At 40.3% G+C, this 27475-nt stretch overlaps 1 protein-coding gene and 1 long non-coding RNA gene across 4 annotated transcripts in view; one reads left to right on the plus strand and one right to left on the minus strand.

Annotated features, from left to right (window-relative positions):
- Window positions 1-27475, minus strand: part of LOC139184049 (uncharacterized) — a 60363-nt gene that overhangs the window by 16389 nt on the left and 16499 nt on the right. Inside the window, exon 2 of the long non-coding RNA XR_011567480.1 lies at window positions 1-26673. This is a non-coding gene — a long non-coding RNA (uncharacterized lncRNA). The remainder of the gene's footprint in view (window positions 26674-27475) is intronic.
- CCNL1 (cyclin L1) lies at window positions 330-12828 on the plus strand. 3 transcript variants are annotated; one of them, XM_019960373.2, is made up of 11 exons: window positions 330-632; window positions 917-991; window positions 1682-1791; window positions 7399-7519; window positions 8566-8630; window positions 10326-10425; window positions 10546-10650; window positions 10748-10889; window positions 11102-11213; window positions 11313-11411; window positions 12029-12828. In XM_019960373.2, the coding sequence occupies exons 1-11, from the start codon at window positions 330-332 to the stop codon at window positions 12375-12377; spliced, it is 1581 nt and encodes a 526-aa protein (XP_019815932.1). In that variant the 3' UTR covers window positions 12378-12828. The 3 variants fall into 3 exon arrangements, 1 of the variants encoding a protein (XP_019815932.1); XR_011567476.1 differs by lacking the exons at window positions 11102-11213; window positions 11313-11411; window positions 12029-12828 and having other exon boundaries at window positions 8869-10425; window positions 10748-10774; XR_011567477.1 differs by lacking the exons at window positions 10748-10889; window positions 11102-11213; window positions 11313-11411; window positions 12029-12828 and adding an exon at window positions 8869-8882 and having other exon boundaries at window positions 10546-10562.

Below are 27475 nucleotides of genomic sequence, written 5' to 3' on the forward strand. Positions count from 1 at the left end.
GAGGCGAGGCGGTTTGAGGTTGTGTTAGTAAGTAGACCACGTCCCCAGCCACTCTAGGGAACCAACGGGGAGGTCACCCAGGTCACCGACGGTCCCACCCAGAGGACTCCGCTCACCGGCCCGCGCGGGCGTAGGCTCCGCGGGCGGAGACAACGCCTGAAGGGACTAGTTGGCACGCCGGCCGGGCGTGGTGACGTCAGGGCGGAAGCGCACGCTGCGTGAAGCGGCCAGAACCCGGCGGTCACGGGAATATCCGTCGCGCCGAGAACGCTGGTTAGTCTCACTCCGGGTTCCGGCTGCGTTGGGCGTGCGTGCAGCTCGCTGAGACTATGGCGTCCGGGCCTCACCCGACCGCGACCGCTGCCACAGCCGTCTCATCTGCTGCCCCTAGCGCGGGCGGCTCAAGCTCCGGCACGACGACCACGACGACGACCACGACGGGAGGGATCCTGATCGGCGACCGTCTCTACTCGGAAGTTTCGCTCACCATCGATCACTCGCTGATTCCGGAGGAGCGGCTCTCGCCCACCCCTTCCATGCAGGACGGGCTCGACCTGCCCAGCGAGACGGACTTGCGCATCCTGGGCTGCGAGCTCATCCAGGCCGCCGGCATTCTCCTCCGACTTCCGCAGGTCAGTGCTCCGGCCCCGGGCCGAGAGGCGCGCCTCCCCTCCCCACCTTCCCCTTCGCTGCCTCCCAGTACTACCAGGGCCCGGCCGCGTGGGAGGTCACCCCCTGGGCCTCTCCAGCCGCGGGTCGCAGCCAGAGCGCGGCAGGGCGCGTGCGATGGGAGGATGGCCCAGGAGCTGTTCGCGGTGGGGAGGGGGAGGGGAGTGAGCGGAGGCACAAAATGGCGGCGGCGCCTGGTGCGGGCCCGCCTGACCCCTGCGCTTCCGTTCTCTTCTCTTGTCTGCAGGTGGCGATGGCAACGGGTCAGGTGTTGTTTCATCGTTTTTTCTACTCCAAGTCTTTCGTCAAACACAGTTTCGAGGTAAGCAGGGCGGGGGCGGGTGACGGGGGATTTCTCCATCCGGAAATGGGAAGGAAGGAGTGGGTAGTGTCAGCGGCCAGCTTTGCAGAAAGGGAGTGGTTAGTTGTAGGCTTTTGTACCTAGTTGTCACCCATAGGGGAGTAGGGACTTTTGGAGAGGGTTTGAGAACCAGAAGATGGAGCCTGAGCCCAGGTGCCTTATTATCAAGAATTTGCATTTTCTATCAAATGGAGAGTTCCTGTGAGATTGAGATTGGCTCCGGTTTTAAAATTAAGGGGAATAAGGACTTCCCTGGTGGCTCAGACGGTAAAGCCTACAATGTGGTAGGCCCGGGTTACATCCCTGGGTCGGGAAGATCCTTTGGAGAAGGAAATGGCAACCTCCACTCCGTACTCTTGCCTGGAAGATCCCATGGAGAGAGGAGCCTGGTAGGCTACAGTCCATGGGGTCGCAAAGAGTCAAACACGACTGAGCAGCTAAAGTTTGTTCCAGGCAATAAATAAAAAGAAACGTCACACTAGCATAAATCTATGTCCTAGAAGTGTCAACTGCAATTTCATTTCACCAAATGTCCCAGTTTTTTTCATTAGAATAAGTTCTATAGACTTTGAGAGGGGCACTTCTTTCTAACTTTACACCTGCAGTGCCATAATCTAACAGCTTTTTATTGGCTCTTTTTTTTTTTTCCAGATTGTTGCCATGGCATGTATTAATCTTGCATCAAAAATCGAAGAAGCACCTAGAAGAATAAGAGATGTGATTAATGTATTTCACCACCTCCGCCAGTTAAGAGGAAAAAGGTAAGATTGGCATTATTGAATGCAGCATCTCTTGCTACTACTGAACTGTGCACCAATCATATCAAAACATTCTTTCCTCTCAAAACCGATGTAAGGGAAAACTGACTTTAATTTAGGTGTTAAAATTCACATAGGAACACACTGATACTTCATAATTTGAAAAACCACAGTTAACCAGTTATCTGAAGTTTGTAGAGGCAGTTGCGTTTATGGACAATCTTAACAGTGCTGTGAAGCCAGTCCTGTGGTTTTAAGATTAAACAAGAAAGGGAATATGTTTGTCTCAAGTGTGAGTGTGTTCTGTAAGTTATTTTTCCCCTCCCTTCTCTGTAAGACTGAAGGCTGGAAGTTTAAACACTGCAGTTGAAGTTAATATTGTGGTGAAGTTTTGTGTAGATTGTCTTACCACTGGAAGTTCCAGTTAATTCTTTACCAATTGAGGTTGGCTTTTGTTAGAATACTTCTCAACATTGAACTACGATATCCCCCATAATACCGGATCTGAAAGGACTGCAGGATGATAAAGTTTGGAGTCAAAGGGATTAAACAGGTATTTTGTTTTGGTCAGATAACAGTCTCAGTGAGTGGGCTGCATTTAGATAGGGCATTTATCTGATCTAGTAAGAAAATAGAAACCGAAATAGTGTTGTTTTATAGGTGGACACCTGCTGACATTTTATGTGTTCCTGTGAGGCAGTACCAAAAAGCTTTAGTTGCAGTGCTGCTTGTGTCTACAGATGGCTTCTCGTACTAGATGCTTCTAGTACATACAGTGCAGATTAGTTCTTCTGTTCGCTTTTTGAGGAAGTTGTTGTGATATTAGATAAACTTGTACTGAGTATGAAAGGAAGTCAGTTATAAAAAGATTTTAAGTCATTTTGGGGTTGGGCATTGGTTAGTACCAAATTAATAGCTTCCGTGAGTGGTCCTTGTTGAATCGGTAAATTGTTGGTAATGGAACTATTGAGAGACAAGTGAGTAGTAGCCTTGAAATGGTTAGTCCATCCACTTAGATTGAAATGTTGTTACCCAGATAGTTTTCACAGTGGTTTTCAGTTTTCTTACATTCTATATTCTGTTCTTTTCTCATTCACCTTATTTCCAGGGATAGACTAACTTTTTAATTGTATTTAAAAATGTCTTCTAGCTTCCTAGTGAGGAATCCCTGAAACTTGGGAAGTTTTCAAATTGATAATTTAGTATGGTCTGAGCTAAAATGTATATTTAGATCTAGTTGATTGTTAAGGGTGTTTAAACAATGACACTAATAAAAAGGTTCTTTAGTCAAAGGATTGTTTGCTTAAAGGAAATAGTTTTCTGTTAGTATTCTTTGAACCATTTTGCTATTATCATTTATTATCTACTTTGAAATTTTTCTTTGAGATGGAATATTCTTCCTTGATGTTAGAGTAGGTTCTCTTAACTGTGAAAACCTTGGAATTTAAAACATCTCACCTGATTTGACTGTTGTGTCGGGTTTTTTTTTTTCCCCCTTTTGATCATTATCAGAGAAATCGATTGTGTCTCAATCTTAGAAGTCTGATTACAGCATGAAATTTAAAGGGAGTTGTTAATTGCATGGAAGCCTTTTTTTAGAAAGCAGGATATAAAAGTGTTTCTATGCATATTACAAGTTTACTCAGACAGGTAGCTTGTATATGTTATTAACTTCAACTCTTTTTTCCCTTGCAACCGACTATACAGCGACCAGCTACATTTACCAAAGCCTGGGTGATGTGGAGTGGTACATAGCGATGAAGCTGTCGTCATGGCAACAGTGAGTGAAGTATCGAAAATCCCCAAGGAGAAGCCAGTGCTCTGAGAATAGGTCACTGGAATCGGGGACTAACAGGTTGGCCACTGGTGAACCATTTAGAAAAACTCCTGTTTCTTGTTATAAGCGTTTGTCTTTGCTGTCCAAGTTATTAGAACGATAGCTTAGTAATTTTTTAATGTCATTAGAAGAGTACCATTAATATCACTTTAGCTAAGTAAAGTGTTTCAGTTTGTTTTAATGGTATTATTTAATTTAGTTCATGCATAGCTTTAACTTGTAGTATGACCTTGCTAATAACAAGCATCAGTTTTGTAGCCTTTAAAAAAAGTTGCTGTATTTCAGTGCTGACTATATATTAGAATTACTGGAGGAGCTTTTAGGAAAAACTGATGCCCAAGCCCCATTCTGAATTACGTGATTTTTTTTTTTTCTCTTCATTTTTTTTGTAGTTTGAGAATGTTTTTTTAACCTCAGAAAGATTTTTTTTTTTCATTTCAACAGTTCCCCAATTATAGTTTGCTTTTGAGTTGCAGCATATTCCCAGCAAATTAAGGGTTTTCTGTAGTTTTAAGGCACCTAGCTAGCTTCATACTGTAAGGCTTGTCTAAAAGAAGACAAATACTCAAAGACTGCAGCAACCCACTTACTGGTGAATGTGGTGTGGTATTTTCAACATGCATATACATCATAGATTAGAGTTAGAACGGTCTTAAGTGATTTGTCATTTAGTCCATTCTTCATCCAGTTTATTTTGGTGGCTCTAAAAGATGGCTTTCAGTTTGTTTAAACACTGCCAAAGAAAGAAAGATTCTTTGAAGTAGGAATTACAAATTTCTGTATGTTGAAGAACAGTCTGCCTTTTTGTACTACTGATCTCCTTTAAGTACAGTCTCAAAGAATTTGTTCCACATTTTCTTGGTCCTTTGTACCCTATGAGTAAGAGAAACCATGTTTGAATCTCCTCCTAAATTTGTTATTGTGGTTGTATTTTTGAGATCATGCTAAAGGAAATACAGCTAATCTTAGACCCCATAATAAAATTCAAATGATCAAAACCCAAAATTTTGTACTAAGATTAAACTTGGAGAATTGTTCTTCTCATATAAATTAATCTGAAAAAGTCTGTCAAAAGCAGAGGAGTAGGAGTTAGGTTTAGGTGGTTTTTTATCATAAGAATTACTTTTTTCTGAACAGATGAAAGTTTCTTTTAAGCAGGTTTTTTTTTTAAGATTTTAAAATGTTAACCTCTTCAAACTTTTATTGGAAAGAAAGTTTACCTAATTGATGAAGAAATTCTAGCAAACCTTAATTAAATTTGATGTGCTTGTTGCCAGGTTAAGTATGAATAGATACTTTGTTAATACAAAGAAACAATTTGCTTAGGCAGTTTGAACCTTTTCTTACTGCTCCTATTTGGGGATACAATTGTGATACAAAGTAATCTTTGTAAGTAGTATAAGTTACATGTTCATTGAGCCTTCTTTCATTGTGAGGTAAAACCATTTCTCAACAGTGAAGGTATCAGATTATGTACATCTACAAAATTGACTTTGAAGATTGCAAGCAGTTACTGTTGCCTAAGCAAGAAGTTGAGTAGGTAGTTGAATTGAGTAGGTAGTGGGTTTGGTTTCCCTGATTAGTTTAATATTGGGATTTTGACACCAAAAAATGTGAAAGTAAAGATTATACTGAATAGATAGAAAATAACTAATCTACTTAAGTAGAATTAGTGATTAAACCTGATTAAGGACCAGATAATAGCCATAATACAAATGTTGAGTTGGTTGATTGTAAGAAAATGAATTTCTAACAGAATTTGAAATAAACCCTTAAAGCAAGTTTGATAAGAGATACAATAAATTTGTTCAACATAAATAGGAAAAAATGAAACAAAATTTTTCATAATAATTTTATAAGGATTCTAATGGTACAGTTTACTGTTTGAGTTGCACCTTAAGTGTTAAGGTGGTGTGTAACTATACCACCAGAGGTATTCTGTCTCCTAATGAATATCTGATGAAAGGGTCATCAGATAAACTGGTCCATTGGTTAACGAGTTGGTTAAGTAGATTTCACTTTTCCCCAGATTTCCTGTTATAACATTTGAAAAATCATAAACCTTAAGATCTTGGAACACATTTTTGTGTACACATTTGTTTCTTAGTCACTAAGTCGTGTCCAACTCTCTGCGACTCCATGAACTGCAGCACAACAGGCTTCCCTGTGCTCATTTGAATTAAATTTGATTTTTTCCAAAGAACAGTGAACTTGTAGCCTGTTTGTCCTGATAAAATAGGTTCATTATTTATATTTTTATGTTAGAAATCAGTCCCCTTCCCAACTGAAAGGTGTGGCTTCATTTCTCACCTTTCAAAGCTGTAAGAACTGAATTGAGTGAAGGCCACTTTCAGCATTAACAGGCTGTTTTCCATCTTGTCAGCTTTGCCAACTTTTGTCTTATATCCAACTTGATAGTATAGCAAAGCTAGAAATAGTTTAGTTAAGCGTTCCGGTTTTATAGTTTGAAACAGGAGAAAGGAAAATAAATATGACTGCTGATTTTTTTACTCTGGTAACATACATTACAGGGTAATATAGCTGATTTCAATTTCTTTTTTGATTTTCAAGTGGATCTGTAGTGTAAAATTATGAGATTAAATTTTTTTGTATTTGGTGTCCATAGTAAAAGGAGAAGGGGGGACAGTGTTCAGAAGGACTATCTTTAAAATGTTGTGTTCTGCCTAGAGCAAAATCTCTTGAATTTTTTAGCTGAAAATAAGTATGGGGGAAAATATTTACATATTCTACCCATGTTAAAATCAGCTTCTAAATAAAAATGTGTTTTTTTGTTGGTTGGATCTAAGAATGTAACAAATGAAGGACATTGGTACATTTCATACACTTTAAGAAGAGAAATTCTAAGTCCTGACTGACTTCTCATTAAGAAACTAGTTTTCAATTTTAAGACTTAAATTTAAGACAGTTTTTTAATTGAAAGAATTTTTCCCCCAAGCACTGAACCATAGATAAATCGCCTCTCATAACTTTTAAGCTGTCAAAATTTTGGTCTGGCACAGAGACCTTATGTGCTGTTTTAGTTTCATTATGGTTGGCCCTCCCTTCTCTTTTGCATTGTTTACTAAAGATGCTGCCTGATAACTCTGAACAAATTTAGGCCTGGTTTTATTGATCACTTTGAGTGTTAAATTGGATTCTTAAAAACATTTCTTTGGTAATTGAGCTGAATCTTTCGTTTCCAGATTATTAACAGAGACTCTTAGATCAGTTTATTTAAATGAACTGCCCATTTAGGGGAATCTGAATTAGCTACCCACCCTATTTTCCCCTAATTTTAGTTTTGGTCTTAAACTAATCATGAGTTGATATTCTGTAAAATCACTCTAATCTTATGAAGTCTTTGTAATACACATCTTCAAGAGCTATGAAGTCTTTGTAATACGTATGTTCAAGAGTGCATTAATTTTGTTTCTAGTCTATGTAGACTAATGAGATTATGAAAATAAATCAGGCTATCTGTTATGTAATATAATACATCTGGATGAAAAAAATCAAGGATACAAGTAAGAGCATTAGACTGAAATTTTTTTCATTTCAGTGTTTTGTTAGTAAACTAGGAAGTGAGTCTAGAAAGTATATATTTAATTAGCATAACTTGGACAGCACAAGATCAATGCTTTTAACTTGTTTGCAGGAGTTTAAAAAGCTGGTTTCTGTTGCCAATAGTTGGTTGGAAGGGAAAATGGAGATACCACAAATAAAATTTTTGGGATGTGCAAAACAGTTTTGATTTTATTTCTTACAAACTATAGGACTCCAAGCCCCCTGATCCTTGATCAGAACTACATTAACACCAAAAATCAAGTTATCAAGGCAGAGAGGAGGGTGCTAAAGGAATTGGGATTTTGTGTTCATGTCAAGCATCCCCATAAGGTGAGTTGTAGAATACAGAAATTACATTCGTAAGTATTAGGGTTTTGTTATTTTTAAAATATTATTTCCTGCAAATTTATCTTTGAGCACTAACCATTGGTTTTAAAAAGCAACTTTTTGGACATTGAAATGATCAGTAAAATGAGAATCAAAGTCCTGGGTTCAAGTCTTAACTTTTTATTGTGTGGGTGTAGATAAGTTCTTTTTGCTTCTGAGGTAACCCAATGTTCATACTAGAGAATGGAGATTTTTACATATTAGCCATGGAATGAATAAACACATGTCTGCAGAAGTACCTGGTGGTGTGTTACCCTGTTGCATAGTGAAATGGCTTCGAGTGTGTGGCTGCTCACTTTCAGCATCATTGAGTGTTTTTAGGTTTCTCCAGTGTCTCTTGGCTTCCATAAGCTCAGCATAAGCCATAGCACAATGATATGAGAGCTCTGGGGGCAGGACCATCTGCACATAGAAATGTGTTTCTGCCATTAGCTGTGTGACCTTGGCAGAAAACTCTGTGCCTCAGATTCCACATCTCTAAAATTGTGAAATGAGAATGATGATGATAATGGTCCAGAAAGATCTGAGCTCAGGTACCCTCAGTTGAGTTTTTAAAATTTATCACACTTTAGTATGGTAAGCTTCACTGTAGAGAGGTTTGGTTACTTACTATAATACCCACTCTGAGTTGTGCATAGTATGCACCATACACATTGTGTAACTTTAAAACTGTCTCTAGGGCGTTTGTACCTTTGGAAATTTAAGTGAAATAATCAGTTCCTGTCACATGAAAAATTAGATACTGTTCTTAGATGATTTAACTTCTTTTTTCCTGTACAATTTTGGAACATTTCATGTCCATGTGAACTTTAGTAACATAAAAATCTACATTGACTATCAGGTACATTTTAGGTTGGTCTGTATTATTCATGCAGTTTTTATGAATTAAAACTTGCTCCTAACATTTTCAGTTACTTACGTTCATTGAACTCTGTACTTTGAAAGAACTTCCAATATGCTAAACTAAGTTTTTTTCCCTTGTTCTTCAGATCATTGTTATGTATTTACAAGTCTTAGAATGTGAACGTAATCAAACCCTGGTTCAAACTGCCTGGTAAGTTGCTTTTTTACATTTCTTTCGTAGCCAGGAAAACAGAAGCAGAAATAAAGTAAGTTTCATTTTCCCTTTCCAAAATAATGAGATAAGTTTGTTTTGGTGCTTTTTGTTTTTTTGTTTTTTAATCAAAAGGTAAATAATGCTTATTTCTGCTTCCTGTTTTCTTGGCTTGACTAATTACTTTTAATGGAGAACTCAATTTAACTTTGTTCTTTTTTCTACTCTTTAATTAAAGGGTAGTCCATGATGGTAAGTCATAGAACTCTGCCCTCTGCACTTCAGCCCATGACCTCAGGATGGCCTGATTGGCTGCCCTGCTCTCCAGCCAATCCAGTGCAAGCTCTCATCCGAGATTCACTGAAGTGGTCCATATCCATCTGGCAGCATCTTCTAGTTCTGTCGGGTTGTCAAAAAGGATTTGTATATTTGTTTCTAGAAGTAACTATTCACATGCCTATGTATTTAATGTATACCTGTAACTATCAAAATGAATAGTTCATTTTTGATAGATTTGTTGTCCAGCCATTATGACTTTTGTTAGGAGTTTGACTAGATTTCTATTTTTAGTATGTATAGCATGAATTCTACCATTGGAAAGAGCAGCTTAAAATGGGCACCATCCCCATTCTTGATGAATGTATAGCTGCTGGGCTATTGGAGGCAATGGTATTAGAAGTAAGAAGTACTGCATTTTAAAGAGCTGTTAATTTTAACATAGAACTCTAAAACTTAGATTTTAGAGATATAGATGTGTGATTTGTAGTGCTGACTTATTAAAAGTTAAAACAAGGAGTTTGTGGTTCAGCCACAACTACTGTCTTAAGACTGTTGATGTGCAGTACTTAAGTGATGTAATTCTTATGTTCTGGACTTAACGACTGCCATGCTTCTTTATTAGTAATACTAGAAAAGTCTCATTGCTTTTATAAAATGCATGACTTTAATATATGTTCTATAGATTTTTAGCAGTTTTCATGGGTTACGGACTTTTAAGAAAACAGTCTTTTAGTTTAACCTTTTGAACAATTTGTAAAATTTATTTAATACTTCAGGAATATTGTGGGGAGGGTTCACTATTAAAAAAGTCCAGTGATTTATTAACTGAAGTAGTTACTGCTTTTATTTATATTTAGTCATACTTGTATATAAACAAGGCTGTTATATATATTATTTGCTCTTCACTTCCCAACCTAGGTTTTCTGAACTAGCTTAGTTTTCTTAATTTGGTGCGTGCTTACTGAAAATGCCTTTTTATCCCTATCACAGTATTGAATTTTTGAAAGAACTTGATTGACACTGCTTTTCATTGTGGATAAAGGAGAGAGATGGTCAATAATTAATGGCTTGAAGTATTGTTGGAGTGGTTTATCATTTCTGAAACTAATCATGTCAGAACTTTCAAAGCATTGCTTTTCATAGAAATATGTTTTTTTAAAAAACTGTTCTATGTGGAGTAATAGTATGGAATTATTTTAAAGGACTTCGGTCCTATTTAGGAGACATGAAGAATGATTCTAGTGTTAAATTCTTATCTCTTACTGCTTTTGAGTTAAGAATTGTTATATGCTAGAATACTGAAAATACAAACATGAGAAGAAAAAAGAATAAAGTAGATTGAGTCTCCAATTTTATGTAAGGTTCAGAGGAACTGATTTGTTTACATACAAAGCTTACGGTTGAAATATTTTTCAGGAATTATATGAATGACAGTCTTCGAACCAATGTATTTGTTCGATTTCAACCAGAGACTATTGCATGTGCTTGCATCTACCTTGCAGCTAGAGCTCTTCAGGTAGGTGCATATATAGAGAGAGAGACGTAAATCTTGTATAGTCCAATAGGATAAATCACAGGAATTAGCAGTTCTAATAAAAACAGTGAAAATTTCATCTAATCTGTTTTTATGGTTTAGATTCCATTGCCAACTCGTCCCCATTGGTTTCTTCTTTTTGGTACTACGGAAGAGGAGATCCAAGAAATCTGCATAGAAACACTTAGGCTTTATACCAGAAAAAAGGTAATTCTGTTTACCAGCACTTGTGTTAATATTTTGTCAGTGCTAAGAGTGTAAACTTATGTAAAAGAGAAATACTAATTTCATTTTCTTCCAACAGCCAAACTATGAATTGCTGGAAAAAGAAGTAGAGAAAAGAAAAGTTGCCTTACAAGAAGCCAAATTAAAAGCAAAGGGATTGAATCCTGATGGAACTCCAGCCCTTTCAACTCTTGGTGGATTTTCTCCAGCCTCTAAACCATGTAAGGTTAATAACTTAAGCACTGAATGTGTGGTTATTAGAAAGTTATAACATTTCACAGTTGCATAGAAACAGTGATGTTAAGCTGTTCATATTTTCTCTCTTGACAGACAACTAAGGACTGATAATTGAATGGTACTTGGTTACATTTAGAAACCTATTTGGCCTTCTGTATAATCTAATAGTTAACATGCCTTAATATTCTTTTAAAAGCATCACCAAGAGAAGTAAAAACTGAAGAGAAGTCACCTATTTCTGTTAATGTGAAGACAATAAAAAAAGAACCCGAGGATAGACAACAGGCTTCTAAAAGCCCTTACAATGGGTGAGTATACTTGAGTTAGAAAAATGGCCTGAGGAATCTTTTTATGTATGTAATTTCTAACACTATGTACATAACTAAAAAATTGTGTGTTTTTTTAAGTGTAAGAAAAGACAGCAAGAGAAGTAGAAATAGCAGAAGTGCAAGTCGATCAAGGTCAAGAACACGATCACGTTCTAGATCACATACTCCAAGAAGACAGTAAGTAAACACTTTGTTGGGGAAAGCAGTCTTATTTGGAGTCTTAAAAGGTTATGGCTTAAAAAAAAATTGCACGTGGACTGTTTTCAAAGTTAGGCTAGATTTAATTCAGGGTAAATTGTCAGAAATGAGTTTGGAGATATGCTCTGTAGGCATGTGGCTTTTTTGTTTCGTGGTAGTATATGGCATTCTATTGTAGTTTTGCTTTTGTTTTTCTGGAGAGGTGTACGGCCTGGCCAACCACTTACTACTAATGAAGAATCAGGTTAACTATAGCTAAAGAATTTTCCCTAGTTAACTTTATAATTAGATGGCCAGCTACTTGTGGCTCTTCAGTGGTTCTTTTGAGTATATGGGAGATAATTCAATAAATAGCTAGGACACTCTGTAAAAACGAATTACTCCCTTCCTTAGAATATAGACGTAATATATTAAGGTTTGTTTAATATGTTAACAGGCTGAAGGAGAGGTAGTGAGGGGTGGGGAAGTTTATTAAACATCTTAAGTCTGGTCTGTCACTGATACAGTGGTTTTGTTTTGAACCTGCTATGAGCACCACCAAAAATATTTGCTCCCAGTAGAAACTGACTCTCAACCTCAAATTTTTATTATCTAAGTTATAATAATAGGCGGAGTCGATCTGGAACATACAGCTCGAGATCAAGAAGCAGGTCCCGCAGTCACAGTGAAAGCCCAAGAAGACATCATAATCATGGCTCTCCTCACCTTAAAGCCAAGCATACCAGAGATGATTTAAAAAGTTCAAATAGACATGGTCATAAAAGGAAAAAGTCTCGTTCTCGATCTCAGAGCAAGTCTCGGGATCACTCAGATGCTGTCAAGAAACACAGGCATGAAAGGGGACATCATAGGGACAGGCGTGAAAGATCTCGCTCCTTTGAGAGGTCCCACAAAGGCAAGCACCATGGTGGCAGTCGCTCAGGACATGGCAGGCACAGACGCTGACTTTCTTCCTTTGAGCCTGCATCAGCTCCTGATTTTGCCCATCTACAGTGTGATGTATGGACTCGTAACAAAATATTAAAAGCAAACTGATTAGGATTTGATTTCTTAAACCCTCTAGGTCTCTAGAAACACTGAGGACATTTTCTTTTGAAAAGAACTATGTTTTTGGGTTTTTTTTTTTTTTGCACATAAAATGCCCTAGCAGTATCTAATTGAAAACCATGGTCAGGTTCAATTGTAATTATTATAGTTGTGTATTGTTTATTGCTATAAGAACTGGAGCGTGAATTCTGTAAAAATGTATCTTATTTTTATACAGATAAAATTGCAGACACTGTTCTATTTAAGTGGTTATTTGTTTAAATGATGGTGAATACTTTCTTAACACTGGTTTGTCTGCATGTGTAAAGATTTTTACAAGAAAATAAAATACAAATCTTGTTTTTCTAAATTGCTTCAATCTTATTTAAATAAATTATTAAAAAGAAAAGTTTTTGATAGTAAAATGCCTGTACTGATTTTCTGACAGACCTGTTTCTTTCCTTGTTATATAAAGTTTGAGATTAAAATGTAATTCTTACCTGCACTGGGAGCTTTCGTAGAAATCTTCCTTATATAGGTGGAAAAAGCAAATGGGTTTGGTCCAACAGTGTAATGTTACATGATTTTTACATGTTTTATTGTAGCATGAAACTTAAGTCAAAATTTGATTTGCACATAAATGGGTACCATAAGGTTATTTAAGTCAGGTTTAAGTACTATTTTGAAGGTGAGCAAATCAGAATTTTCAACAGAATGGCAAATTAAGACCAGTTATTCAGCTTTTAAGTTTTTCTTTAGGTATTTAGGCTAGGAAGTGAGCCCATCCCCCAATTCCTCCCCCTGCGGCCCCCATCCTGCCTGGCTGTTCAAAGGAATATGTGATCACAAAAAAATCCAGAAGTCGTATAGCCAAGGGTATTTTTAAAATTATTTACTTGAGAGTTCCCTAATATTTTGGAAGTCAATTTAGAGACCTTAAAAAAGCCATAATAAAATAATTGCTTTATAGTTAAGTTTTCCATTAAAATTTTCACCCATCTTGATTACTTACCTTGTCCACTCGACTTGGCTCCAAATGATTTGTTGCTGTTTCAAAAAATCAAACACACCCACAAAGAGATGAAGATTTACTGCCATAAGGATGTTTAAAGTAGTTACAACTTCTGAAGAGGACTCCAAAGAAGATTTCCAAATACGTTCTGCTATGGTGGGCAGTGGGGCTGGAAAAAGTAGAAAGCCTCACAGGGAGACGAGATTCACTTGGAAATAAAAATGTCGGTATGGTGCTTAAGTCATTTACATTCCTAACTAAAAACTAACATGGCCTAGCATGATCTCAGAGAAGTCAATCGCAACCCACTCCAGTGTTCTTGGCTGGGGGATACCAGGGATGGGGGAGCCTGGTGGGCTGCTGTCTATGGGGTCGCACAGAATCGGACACGACTGAAGCAACTTAGCAGCAGCATGACCTAGTGTAAATGAGCAACTTCTGGAAAGGTAATAGTTCATTGTTGTTTCTACATGTGCTTTTATGACACATATTGCTGATCTGTAACAGTATTTCTAAAGAGCTTAAACTGCCTCTAAATAGTGACATTTCTTTCCAAGACCAACATTGAAGAAAGGCAAATGACCTGTTGAACAAAGACCCTGTTGAAAAATCCTGAGTTCTTAATAGTGTAGCAACTCTTACTGTATCCTTGTTTGTAAATAGCATGTGGGTGAAGGGCATTTGTGAAGATGGAAGATGCAGAAGATAGACCTGCATGTGAGGTAAGAGCTGTATGTTACAGGTTGCTCTGGAATGATTACTTTTTTCTTTCTGCCCTAATTTTTGTGCTATTCTTTTCTGGGAGTGAATGAATTTTTTTTAACTTTGTATGTTAGAGTATAGCAGATTAACAGTATTGTGATAGTATCAGTGTCTTGTGCTGTTACTGAATCAGTTTTCTAGGTTCTTGTCGAGAGTTTAGGCTCTTACCAGCAGTTTAATAATCTTATGCTGCTGAACCCACATTTAAAAACTTAAAATTATGGGGAAGGTCAAGTGAGTACCCATCTCTCAGCTCCAAAAACAATCAATTCTAGGTCAGGCAACCTTTTTACTCTAACATCTAACTTAGTATTCAGGTTTCCTGTTTGTTTATAATTGGTTTGTTCAAACAAGGTCTGTATTTGGTTTTAATCACAAGTTGTCCATCTTTTTCCCCCTGAAAAATTGGGTCCTTTGTCTTGTAATTTTCATATTCTGGGTTGGCTCACTGTAACCCTGTGGTGTCTCTAAACACTTTTGTTCTTCAGATCCCAAGGTTGGTTATTTTGAAACACAATTGCTGCCTCATTCACCAGGTATCTCACCTAAGTTCCTGATCCTAAAACGTTACTGCTTGTATGTACATCAGCAATCTCATATGTATGTGCCCCATTTGTATCTGTTCTCTTAACCTTTGTTTCCCACTACAGCTGTACTTCTGCAAATAAGATGTTATTTGTCTTAATAATTCTTAATACAAGTCCTATTATGTTATAGAATATTACATTTGTCATTTACAATTGGCATCTTAACCCTAAAGACAGACCAGTGGAATTCTTAATCTCCTTTCCATTTTAAAATAATAAAAGTAATGACCTCTTTCCTGAATTGAAGTTGCAGCCACCTCAGGCGAAGAGTTGACTCACTGGAAAAGATGCTGACGCTGGGAGGGGTTGGGGGCAGAAGGAGAAGGGGACGACAGAGGATGAGATGGCTGGATGGCATCACCGACTCCGTGGACATGAGTTTGGGTGAACTCCGGGAGTTGGTGATGGACAGGGAGGCCTGGCGTGCTGCGGTTCATGGGGCCACAAAGAGTTGCACACGACTGAGCGACTGAACTGAACTGACGGCTTTAAATATTGTCACTGTTAACATCAGTTGTTAAACCCATATTTATGCCTGCTATCTGCATCAAAAGCCTCCTTTAAAATTTTGAAGTTTTTTTTTTTTTTTTCATGAAAATATCCAAAACCAAGATAATTTCATAGTAACAAATAATACTTGTTAGTCCCAAGAGCCAACTCCTAGCTCACCATGTGGAAGTGTCCAACCTTTTGAGACACGATGGACTGTAGGGTCCGCCAGGCTCCTCTGTCCATGGAATTCTCCAGGTGAGAATACTGGAGTCGGTTGCCATGTCCTCCAGGGGATCTTCCCAACTCAGGGATTGAACCTGGGTCTCGTGCATTGCAGGCAGATTCTTTACCCTCTGAGCCACCAGGGGAAGTAAAGATTAGATTTTTAAAAAATCATGTTAAAAGAAGGCACACATTGGGAGCTCTGGTTAGTGCTGAGATAGAGAATGTCAGGCAGATTGATAAGGAAAATCATCTTCTCCCCTACTGGGAACACTGGAAGGGGAGCAGCTTTCACCATAGGCCTCGATTCCCTGTATCCCCTAGAATTAGTCACTCCTGTAGCTGGAAGTCACAGCTCACTGTCTGTAGCCATGGGAACTTGGTGCATTTCTGGAACTTGGCCCATTTCTGGACTTTGATGTCATTTCTGCATTCAAGTCATTCCTCTACTAAGGTGACCCGGCAAGTCATTTAAACTCTTGTCTGCAAACTGGCCCTCGTAGCATTGTGCAGAGTATATGTGTTAGACATAATGGGGTTCTAGTTTTTACCTTTGCAGTCCAAACAATTCATGTTAGAAAGCACCCAACTACTTAGAAAAGTTTGAAGTCTACGTTTGCTGTGAACACAATTCAAAAAACATAGCTGTTTCAGAATACTACCTCACTGAGATTAACAGTAGAAGCTTTTCATAATTAAAGCATGAAGTCAGTGGCTGTCCTCTTGACCCTTCTGCTTTTTGCCACCTCTGCTCAGAATAATTCCAACCCAGTTCTAAGAACAGAGGAAGTTCCTCCCCTGCCTTCTTATGTCATCAAATTCCTTTCCCTTGTATCAACTGTCATCTCTGTAGTATCTGTAGGTCTTTGCCACAGCCCTTCAAACTGTAGCTTAATGATCTATTTAAAACGTTAATCATATGTTGCTCTAATACAGTTTCCAAGCGTTTCTCATTTCACTCTACAAACCCTTGACTTGGGCTGTATAAGGTCTGACCTTTGCCAGCTTCCTCCATCCATCAACAGCGTTTCCTCTTCCTCAGGTGTGCCCCTCTATTCCAAAGTCTTCCCATTTCCTGTCTTCCCTGCCTGGGATGCCTTTCCTCCAGATCATCGTTCAGGTCCCCTCTCCAGAATCCTCTCTCCAGAAGGGCCTTCTTTCACACCCTATCTAAAAACAAGCCCCTCTGACAGCCCCCCTTCATGTTCTGTTCCTTAGCTAGCCCTAACTTTTTCATAATGCCTGCCACTACCTGGACTTCCCTTATTTTATTTTGTCACTGACTCTCATTATTATTAATAGAGTATAAACTTTGAGAGAGCAGCAGAACTGTGGTTCGTTCATTATTGTAATGCCCCTTATCTAATCCTACAGCAATGCCTGACTTGTATTAGGATATGCAATAAAAATAATGAGGAATGAATTTTACAAACACTAATTCACTGAGTGGCACTTTTCAGCCCTCATCTTTCAAGTTTGAGCATGTGTTCTTTTTCCAACTGCCCTTCTATGAACATGTCTATTCCTTTTACGAGGTTCTAGTGCTCCGGAGCTCACAGACTAAAGCAGACAGATAAACAACAGCCCAGGGGTAGCAAACTGGTGGGCACTGGGCCACATCTTAGCTCACACACCAGTATTTGGTTTGAACAATGTTTGTTTTAGGTGAACTATTTGCTAACATTTTTAAATTTGGAAATACATAAAAACCTAGGCCTCCAACTTTTCTAAAAATTAGAATACATGAAATCTACAATCCCTCAGGGCAACAAATGACCCCACCCCAGCAGCCTTCTGGTTGGGGTGTGCACACCAGTGTGGTATATTTCTGCCAACTCCCTCTTAATTGCAACAGCAAAGCAGGTGTCAACTGACATTCATCACTGTTGATGGGGGTGTCTTTCTGGGATCCTGCTCCTTTTACTCACAGATGTTACCTGCCTGAACCTGACATCTCAAAAATAATCCAAGACCTATATGAACCCCCACATCTGTGAACATGGCACTATGTACCTAGGCTCCTGGGTCAGTTGAAAATCAGATTACTTATTGTGCCCAACATCTCTGCTAGTTAACTGCAGTGCAATGTGTTTACCTTTGCAACCTGGAATTCCTCACTCAAGCAGTTCTTGCATTGCTGCAGCACTTGCAGAAAAATTCCATAAATGGATTCTTCCGTTTTTACACAGAACGTGTGACACATCAGGTCTTTGTACAGAGCACAAGGCATGTCATAAATCTAAGCCACCGTGAAGTAAAATAATCCACCCTTAATTAGGAAACTAATTTTCTACTCAAAATATATTCTTTCTAGGGCTTTTTCAAACAGACCAAGTTTCGTTCATTTGACAAATACTGCAACCTAGACTAGTGTTGACATTGTTTAGTCATGCTCGCAGCCATTAGCAGACTATGTGTTTTTTGAGCTGTGTTGCCAATATCTTAAAAATATACACACACATTCGGGGGTGTGGTATAGTTGATTTACAATATTAGTTTCAGGTATACAAGAGTAATCCACCATTTTTAAAGGTTATGCTCCCATTTATAATTGTTATAAAATAATTGGCTATATTCCTCATGCTGTACAATAGCTTATTTATTTTATACATAATAGTTTGTACTTCTTAATCCCCTGCCCCTGTCTTGCCATTGCCCCCTTCCCTCTTCCTGTTGGTAACCACTAGCTTGTTCTCTACTGTCTGTGAGTCTTTTTTGGTATACTTATTAGTTTTATTTTTTATATTCCACATATAAATGATACACAGTATCTGTTTTTCTCTGACTTATTTCACTAAACATAATGCCTTCCAGGTTTACCCATGTTGTTGAAAATGGCAAGATTTCAGTCTTTTTATGGTTAAGTAGTATTCTATTATGTATATATATGCCACATCTTTATCCAGTCAGGTGTTGATGAACATGTAGGTTGCATCCATGTTTTGGATATTGTAAATAACGCTGCTGTGAACATTGGGGTACATGTATCTTTTTAAATTAGTGTCTTCATTTATTTCAGATCATGTCATAGTTCTATTTTCAGGTTTTGAGGAACTTCTATGTTTTCTACAGTGGCTGTACCAATTTATATTCCTGCCAATAGTGTACAAGGGTTCCCTTTTCTCGTCATCCTCTTCAACATTGGTTGGTTGTGGTCTTTTTGATGTAGCAGACTATATCTTATACACAACTGAAATTGAGTCAACAAGCTTCAAAACAGTCAAATTGCAAATGTCAAGTTTCTACTGTGATTACATATATGCCTGATGAAAGCTTTTCTGAGAGGTTCCTAACTACAGAAAGAAGGGCAAGGAGAGAGGGGCTTCCCTGGTAGCTCAGTGGTAAGGAACCCGCCTGCCAATACAGGAGATGCAGGTTTGATCCCTGGTCCAAGAAGATTCCACCTGCTGTGGGGCAGCTAAGCTCGTGCACCACAACTACTGAGCCTGTGCTCTAGAGCTGGGGAATCGCAACTACTGAAGCCTGAGCTCCCTAAAGCCCACGCTCCACAATAAGAAAAGCCACCGCAATGAGAAGCCTGTGCAGTCCAACCGGAGAGCAGCCCCCGCTCGCCACAACTAGAGAAAAGTCCCTGAAGCAAGAAGATCAACACAAACCAAAATAAATAAAAAAGTAAAGAAGGGCAAGGAAAGTTGATGTCTAGAGATATGGCAGATACCTACATACAATTACCACCTACTTGCAGGGTACTTGCTATCCAGGTGGAGATAATTTTTTTTTTTAAAGGTAAATAACGTCCAAAATAATCCTGAGTATATTTTGGGACCAAGCAAGCAGTACACAGAGCTGAGCTAAAGGAGGAGGGACTGCTGTGGCCTCGTGGCTTGGAAATTTCCGAGGACAGGGAGTGCGGCTGGGCCTGGGATGGACAGGATTTAAAAGGATAAGGAGGAAGATGTGGTGTAATCTCAAGGCAAGGCTCGATGTCTGGACTTGGATAGCTGGGCGTGCACCCCAGGACAGACATGAGGCTTGTTTGCTCTGACAGGAAGGGCTTGTGCAGGAAAGAGTGAACAATGTTGGAGCAGAAATGGTGAGGCTTATGGATTCAGATTGCCTGGGGTCAAGGCTCAGCCTCTCTACTCACCAGCTGTCTACCTTTGCGCACTACTTAACCACTCTAAGCAGTCACTTCCCAGCCATAGAATTAGTCATGAACCTGCTCTATTCAGGTGTTAGGAGGATTAAAGGAAATAATGCATATAATCTTGTTGTAAATGTTAAATAAATGATCATAGTATCATTATTAATATCAGAGGCTTGTGGATGACAGACTGAGATAGACTAGAGAGCCATTTTAAGCATGTGGGTGACTATTATTTTTCTAAGGTAGACTAACAAATTACCACAAACTTGATGACTTAAATGTCTTCCCTCACAGTTCTGGGGGTTAGAAGTCTGGAATCAAGGTGTCGGCAGGACAATGTTCCCTCTGAAGGTTCTAAGGAAGCATCCTTTCTCGATTATTTGTAGCTTCTCCCAGCAGTCCTTGGCATTCTAATCCTACCTGCATTCTCCGCCTCCGTCTTCATGGGGCCTTTTTCTCTGTACGTGTCCCCTCTTCCTCCTCTTCTTTTGTTAATTTAGCTGTTTTATTTTTAATTAACTTTTTTTGTTTCTTGGCCATGACACAAGGCATGCAGGGTCTTAGTTCCCTAATGAGGGATTGAAGCTGTGCCCCCTGCAGTGGAAGTGCAGAGTTTTAACCACTGGACTGCCAGGGAAGTCCCCCTTTTCTCTTATAAGGACACGAGTCATTGGATTTAGGGCCCAGTCTAATCCAGCATGACCTCATTGTAACTAATTACATCCACAGAGACTATGTCCAAATAAGATCACATTCTAAGGGTCTATGTGGATATGAATTGAGGGGGGACATTATTCAACTCACTATGGGGACATAAAAATAACATTGAAATTGAAAACATTTTAAAAAACATTTTGAAATTAGATATAAAAGAGTAGGCAAAAATACGACAAAGAATTCCTGTATACCCTTCACCCAGTGTTTCCAAATAGTAACATTTTACCATGCTTGTTCTATCACTCTGTCCCTCTACGTGTGTATGTAATGGATTCTCTCATGTGTCTGAGGTGAAGTTGTTGCAGTACCATGTCCTTTTACCTATCAGTATTTCACTGTGTGTGTATATATATATATATATATATGTATACAATAATACAGCATTAAAGAAGGTGGAGTAGAAAGATGTGCCCTAGTCTTCTGAGAAATTGCAACTCGTTGCTGAACAACCATTGACAGGAGAAGGTTGGAATCCATCAAAAAAGATACCCCATATCCAAGGGCAAAGGAGAAGCTGCAGCAAGACAGCAGGAGGGGTGCAGTCACGTTTAAAATCAAACCCATGCCCACCAGAGATGCTTGGAGGGTACAAACACAACGTTGTGTGCACCAGGACCCAGAGGAAGGAGCAGTGACCCCACAAGAGACTGAGCCAGACCTGCCTGTGAGTGTTTGAGTGTCTCCAAGGAGGCGCAGGGCAGCAGCAGTCCTGGAGGTGGGGTGGGCGGCATAAGTCCCCTGGGAGGAGGTCGCCATTAGCACCACCACAGAGCTGCCAGGTGCGGGATACACAGACTGGAGAACAATTACACCAAAGAAATTCTAGCACTGTTGCAAAAATTCTAGGGCCCACAACAGACTTCCCAACCTGGGAATCCAGCAAAGGGACTGAAAATCCCCGGGGAATCTGACTCTGCAGTTCAGCGGGATTTGATTACAGAACTTCCACAGGACTGGGGAAACAGAGACTCTTGGAGGGCACAAACAAAACCTTGTGCACACCAGGACCCAGGAGAGGGGAGCAGTGACCCCACAAGAGACCCAGCCAAACTGCCTCTGAGTATTTGGGAGTCTCTGATGGAGGTGTGGGTCGACAGTGGCCTGCTGCGGGGGCAGGGACGCTGACAGAGGCAGTCCTGGGAGGTATGGCATGCTCACATAAATCCTTTGGAAGGAGGTCTCCGTTACCCCTACCGTAGTTTGGCCAAACTACAGGGAGGGAACACAGCCCCACTCATCAGAAAATGAAAGATTTATTGAGCATGGCCTTGCCTGTCAGAGAGACATAGTTTTCCCCACAGCCAGTCCCTCCCATCAGGAAGCTTGCACAAGTCTCTTATCCTCACCTACCAGAGGGCAGACAGAATGAAAACCAGTCACAGAAAACTAACCAAAATGATCACATGGATCACAGTTTTGTGTAACAAACTATGAGCCATGCCGTGTAGGGCCACCCAGACAGATGGGTCATGATGGAAAGTTCTGACAAAATGTGGTCCACTGGAGAAGGGAATGGTAAACCACTTCAGTATTCTTGGCTTTGAGAATCCCAGAAACAGTATGAAAAGGCAAAAGATATGACACTGAAAATGAAACCCCCCAGGTCGGTAGCTGTCCATTATTCTACTGGAGAAGAGCAGAGAAATAGCTCCAGAAGGAACGAAAGGGCTGAGCCAAAGCTGAAATGATGCCTACCTGTGGATGTGTCTGGTGGTGAAAGTAAAGTCCGATGCTGTACAGAACAATATTGCATAGGAACCTGGAACATTAGGTCCATGAATCAAGGTAAATTGAAAGTGATCAAACAGGAGATGGCAAGAGTGAACACTGACATTTTAAGAATCAGTGAAATAAAATGGACAAGAAGGGTGAATTTAACTCAGATGATCATTATATCTAATACTGTGGCAAGAATCCCTTAGAAGAAATGGAGTAGCTGTCATAGTCAACAAGAGAGTCTGAAATGCAGTACTTGGGTGGAATCTCAAAAATGACAGAATGATCTTTGTTCATTTCCAAGGCAAACCGTTCAACATCACAGTAATCCAAGTCTATGTCCCAACCAGTAATGCTGAAGATGATGAAGCTGAATGGTTCTATTAAGACCTATAACACCTTCTAGAACTAACACCAAAACAAGATGTCCTTTCCATCATAGGGGACTGGAATGCAAAAGTAGTAAGTCAAGAGATATTTGGAGTAACAGGCAAATTTGGCCTTGGATTGCAAAATGAAGCAGGGCAAAGGCTAACAGAGTTTTGCCAAGAGAACGCACTGGTCATAGCAAACACCCTCTTCCAACAACACAAGAGATGACTCTACATATGGACATCACCAAATAGTCAATACCAAAATCAGACTGATTATAATCTTGCAGCCAAAATGGAGAATTTTTATACAGTCAACAAAAACAAGACCAGGACCTTACTGTGGCTCAGATCATGAACTCTTAATTGCAAAAATCAGACTAAAATTGAAGAAAGGGAAAACCACTAGGGAAAATCACTAGGCCATTCAGTTCAGTTCAGTTCAGTCGCTCAGTCGTGTCCGACTCTTTGCGACCCCATGAATTGCAGCACGCCAGGCCTCCCTGTCCATCACCAACTCCCAGAGTTCACTCAGACTCATGTCCATCGAGTCAGTGATGACATCCAGCCATCTCATCCTCTGTCGTCCCCTTCTCCTCCTGCCCCCAGTCCCTCCCAGCACCAGAGTCTTTTCCAATGAGTCAACTCTTTGCGTGAGGTGGCCAAAGTACTGGAGTTTCAGCTTTAGCATCATTCTTTCCAAAGAAATCCTAGGGCTGATCTCCTTCAGAATGGACTGGTTGGATCTCCTTGCAGTCCAAGGGACTCTCAAGAGTCTTCTCCAACACCACAGTTCAAAAGCATCAATTCTTCAGCGCTCAGCCTTCTTTACAGTCCAACTCTCACATCCATACATGACCACAGGAAAAACCATAGCCTTGACTAGATGAACCTTTGTTGGCAAAGTAATGTCTCTGCTTTTGAATATGCTATCTAGGTTGGTCATAACTTTCCTTCCAAGGAGTAAGCATCTTTTAATTTCATGGCTGCAGTCACCATCTGCAGTGATTTTGGAGCCCAAAAAAATAAAGTCTGACACTGTTCCCACTGTTTCCCCATCTATTACTAGGCCATTCAGGTATGACCTAAATCAAATCCTTATGCTTAGACAGTGGAAGTGACAAATAGATTCAAAGGATTAGATCTGATAGAGTGCTTGAAGAACTATCGACAGAGGTCTGTAACACTGTATAGGAGCCAGTGACCAAAACCATCCCCAAGAAAAAGAAATACAAAAAGGCAAAATGGTTGTCTGAGAAGGCTTTACAAATGGCCAAGAAAAGAGAAGTGAGAGGCAAAGGAGAAAAAGAAAGATACATCCATCTGAATGCAGACTTCCAAAGAATAGCAAAGAGAGATTTAAAAAAAAAAAAGTCTTCCTAAGTGAACAATGCAAAGAAATAGAGGAAAACAATAGAATGGGAAAGACTAGATCTCTTCAAGAAAATTTAGAGATACCAAAGTAACAGTACATGCAAAGATGTATACAATAAAGGACAGAAATGGTATGGACCTAATAGAAGCAGAAGATATTAAGAAGAGGTGGCAAGAATACACAGAGCTGTACAAAAAAGGTTTTAATGACCTGGATAACCATGATGGTATGATCACTCATCTAGAGCCAGACAGAGTGTGAAGCCAAATCGACCTTAGGAAGCATCACTATGAACAAACAGTGGAGGTGATGGAATTCCAGCTGAGCTATTTCAAATCCTAAAAGATGATGCTTGAAAATGCTGCACTCAATATGCCAGCAAATATGGAAAAGTCAGCAGTGGCCACAGGACTGGAAAATGCCAGTTATCACTCCAATCCCAAAGAAAGGCAATGCCAAAGAATGTTCACACAGTTGCACTCATTTCACCTGCTAGCAAGGTAATGCTCAAAATCCTTCAAACCAGGCTTCAGTAGTACACGAGCTGAGAGCTTCAGATGTTTAAGCTGGATTTAGAAAAGGCAGATGATCCAGAGATCAAATTGCCAACATCCATTGGATCTTAGAATAAGCAAGGGAATTCCACTAAAACGTCTACTTCTGCTTCACTGACTGTGGTAAATCCTTTGTGTGGATCACAACAAACTGTGGAAATTTCTTACAGATGGGAATACCAGACCACCTTACTTGTCTTCTGAGAAACCTGAATGCAGGTCAAGAAGCAACAGTTAGAACCGGACATGGAACAACGGACTGGTTCCAAATTGGGAAAGGAGTACGTCAAAGCTGTATATTGTCATTCTGCTTATTCAACTTATATGCAGAGTACATCATGTGAAATGCTAGGCTGGATGAAGTACAAGCTGGAATCAAGACTGCCAGGAGAAATATCAATAACCTCAGATATGCAGATGACACCACCCTAATGGCAGAAAGTGAGGAGGAACTAAAGAGCCACTTCATGAAGGTGAGAGAGTGAAAAAGCTGGCTTAATTTTCGACATTCAAAAAAACTAAGCTCATAGCATACAGTCCCATCACTTCATGGCAAATAGATGGGGAAACAATGGAAACAGTGAGATACTTTATTTTCTTGGGCTCCAAAGTCATTGCAGACAGTCATGAAATTAAAAGATGCCTGTTCCTTGGAAGAAAAGCTATGACAAACCTAGACAGCATCTTAAAAAGCAAAGACATCACTTTGCTGACAAAGGTCTGTCTGGTCAAAGCTATGGTTTTTCTAGTAGACATGTATGGATGTGAGAGTTAGACCATAAAGAAAGCTGAACTCTGAAGAATTGATGCTTTTGAACTGTGGTGTTGAACAAGACTCTTGAGAGTCTCTTGGACAGCAAGGAGGTCAAACCAGTCAATCCTAAAGAAAACCAACCCTGAATATTCATTGGAAGGACTGATGCTGAAGCTGAAGCTCCAATACTTGGGACACTGATGTGAAAAAGCTGACTCACTGGAAAAAATTCTGATGCTGGGAAAGATTGAGGGCAGGAGGAAAAGGGAGAATGAGATGGAGTGCATCACCGACTCAATGGACGCGAGTTTGAACAAACTTCAGGAGCCAGTGAAAGAGGAGTCTGGTGTGCTGTAGTCCGTGGGGTCTCAGAGTCACAGACCTGAGCGACCGAACACCAATAAAGTGACTTTTTAAGGTCCAAATAATGACACTGCCAGTTTTCAGGGCTCTTCATGGCTGTAATTTCCAGAACAACTGTCCGGGCCACCACAACCTCTCTTCCTCGTGATTCCCATCCTCTGACAAGCCTTTCCTGACAGGAGCCCTTTAGTTTGCAGTACGAGGTAGTAACAACTACGGCTGCCACTAGAAGTCACTGTTTGGCTGGACACGATAGAAGATCTCACTCTGCTCAGCTGACTCGCAAGCCTTCTTGTGAACACAATAAGGACATCTGTTTTCCCAAGCAGCAGCGACAGTATCTTTAGACGGGTCCACTTAAGCCTCCTCTGGGTCCTTCATCAGACTTGAAGCCTTGACAACAACTCTCAGACCATATATGCCTTTGCTAAATTCTGCCCGCAGAAGAATAAAGACAGTAATCCCAATTTACATAAGCACTGCGCTCCAGGTGCTGCTCTGTTTCACATATATTAATTCATTTAAAACTTTAAAAAGCCCTATGGTGGTGGTGGGTGGGAACCCATGCGGAGGTGGTTTCACCCGGCTAGTAAGTGGTTGGGCCAGGCTTCAAATCCAAACAGTTTGTCCACACACTTAACCAGCATCCCCCTGCACAGCTTTGCTCGAGTCCCATTTTAATCATACTTTCCCACACCAAGCCTGGAATCGCTGGCCTCTTTATAAGTACTCACACAGTGAAGTTTGAAACTGTCCAGTCTCTCAGCAGTGGACACAGCTCACCCGCTGTGCCCTGGGAATGCATCCAACAGCCGCGCTGACGCCCACACCTCAGCTCCGCCTGCCCTGGTGGCTGCAAGCTGGCCAGTCCTGGAATGGTGGCTCCCAGCGACACTATGGCCCCACTACCACCCTGGCAGTGTCATGCCCAGAGAACCTGAGGCTGCCAGATTCCTCCCTCTTGGCCCTTGCTTCCCAGAAGCAGTAGCTGCTTGCTTTGGAAGCTGCTTCAGATTAAGCCCCCCAAAAAGGTACCTGAAAAGGTCTGCGATCCACTTTTCCTTTTTTGTAGTGCATGGTGGGAAGGGTATGGGTTCTCCATTTGAAGCCTGTTGGTCTTGCTCTGGGCTGAGTGGCCTTGGATAGCATTGCTTAACTCTTCTGAGCTGTGAGTTTCCTCATCTGTGGGTAGACAGAACATTTCCTTGGATGTTGTAAGCGTTAATGATATACATAAAAGGCACTGGTAGGGGCTAGGAGGTGCCTGACAGATCTGGCTACTATCATTTCCTTAAACGCACAGCCCACCTCCCATGCATCAGAAAAGCTGACCCTGATATCATGGCCTCGGTCGAGTTCTCCTTTATCCCCAAACACTGGCGCCTCTTATTCCCTGTGTTATTTGTTGAGCAGTGAAAACCCTGGCAAGTGTCATTTCTTGTGCCTGGCCTAGTTCTCCAACTCGACTCCAATCAGAGTGGGGGCTGTCCTTTGTATACGCTGTAGATGCCTTGTCTTAACCAGGGCCCCAAAACAGTGTCAGCACATGACTGTTGATGACAGAAACTGCCTGAAGTCAGTTCATAAGTATTTATGGACTGTTTACCAAGTGTCAAGCAATGTTCCAGACTCTGGAAACAGAAAGTGAAAGTCACTCAGTTGTGTCTGACTCTGCGACCCCATGGACTGCAGCCTGCCAGGCTCCTCTGTCCATGGAAATCTCCAGGGTAGAATATTGGAGTGGGTAGCCATTCTCTTCTCCAGGGGATCTTTCCAACCCAGGGATTGAATCCAGGTCTCCCACATTGCAGGTGGATTCTTTACCAGCTGAACCACCAGGGAAGCTCCAGAGAGGGGATTAAAACCCAACCCTTCAACTGTAAATTGATACAGCCACTATGAAAGATAGTATGGAGATTCCTTAAAAAACTAGGAATAACAGTACCATATCACCCAACAATCCCTCTACTGGACATACATCCTG

Source organism: Bos indicus, chromosome 1 (genome assembly GCF_029378745.1).
Source record: "Bos indicus isolate NIAB-ARS_2022 breed Sahiwal x Tharparkar chromosome 1, NIAB-ARS_B.indTharparkar_mat_pri_1.0, whole genome shotgun sequence".
Classification (NCBI taxonomy): Eukaryota; Metazoa; Chordata; class Mammalia; order Artiodactyla; family Bovidae; genus Bos; species Bos indicus.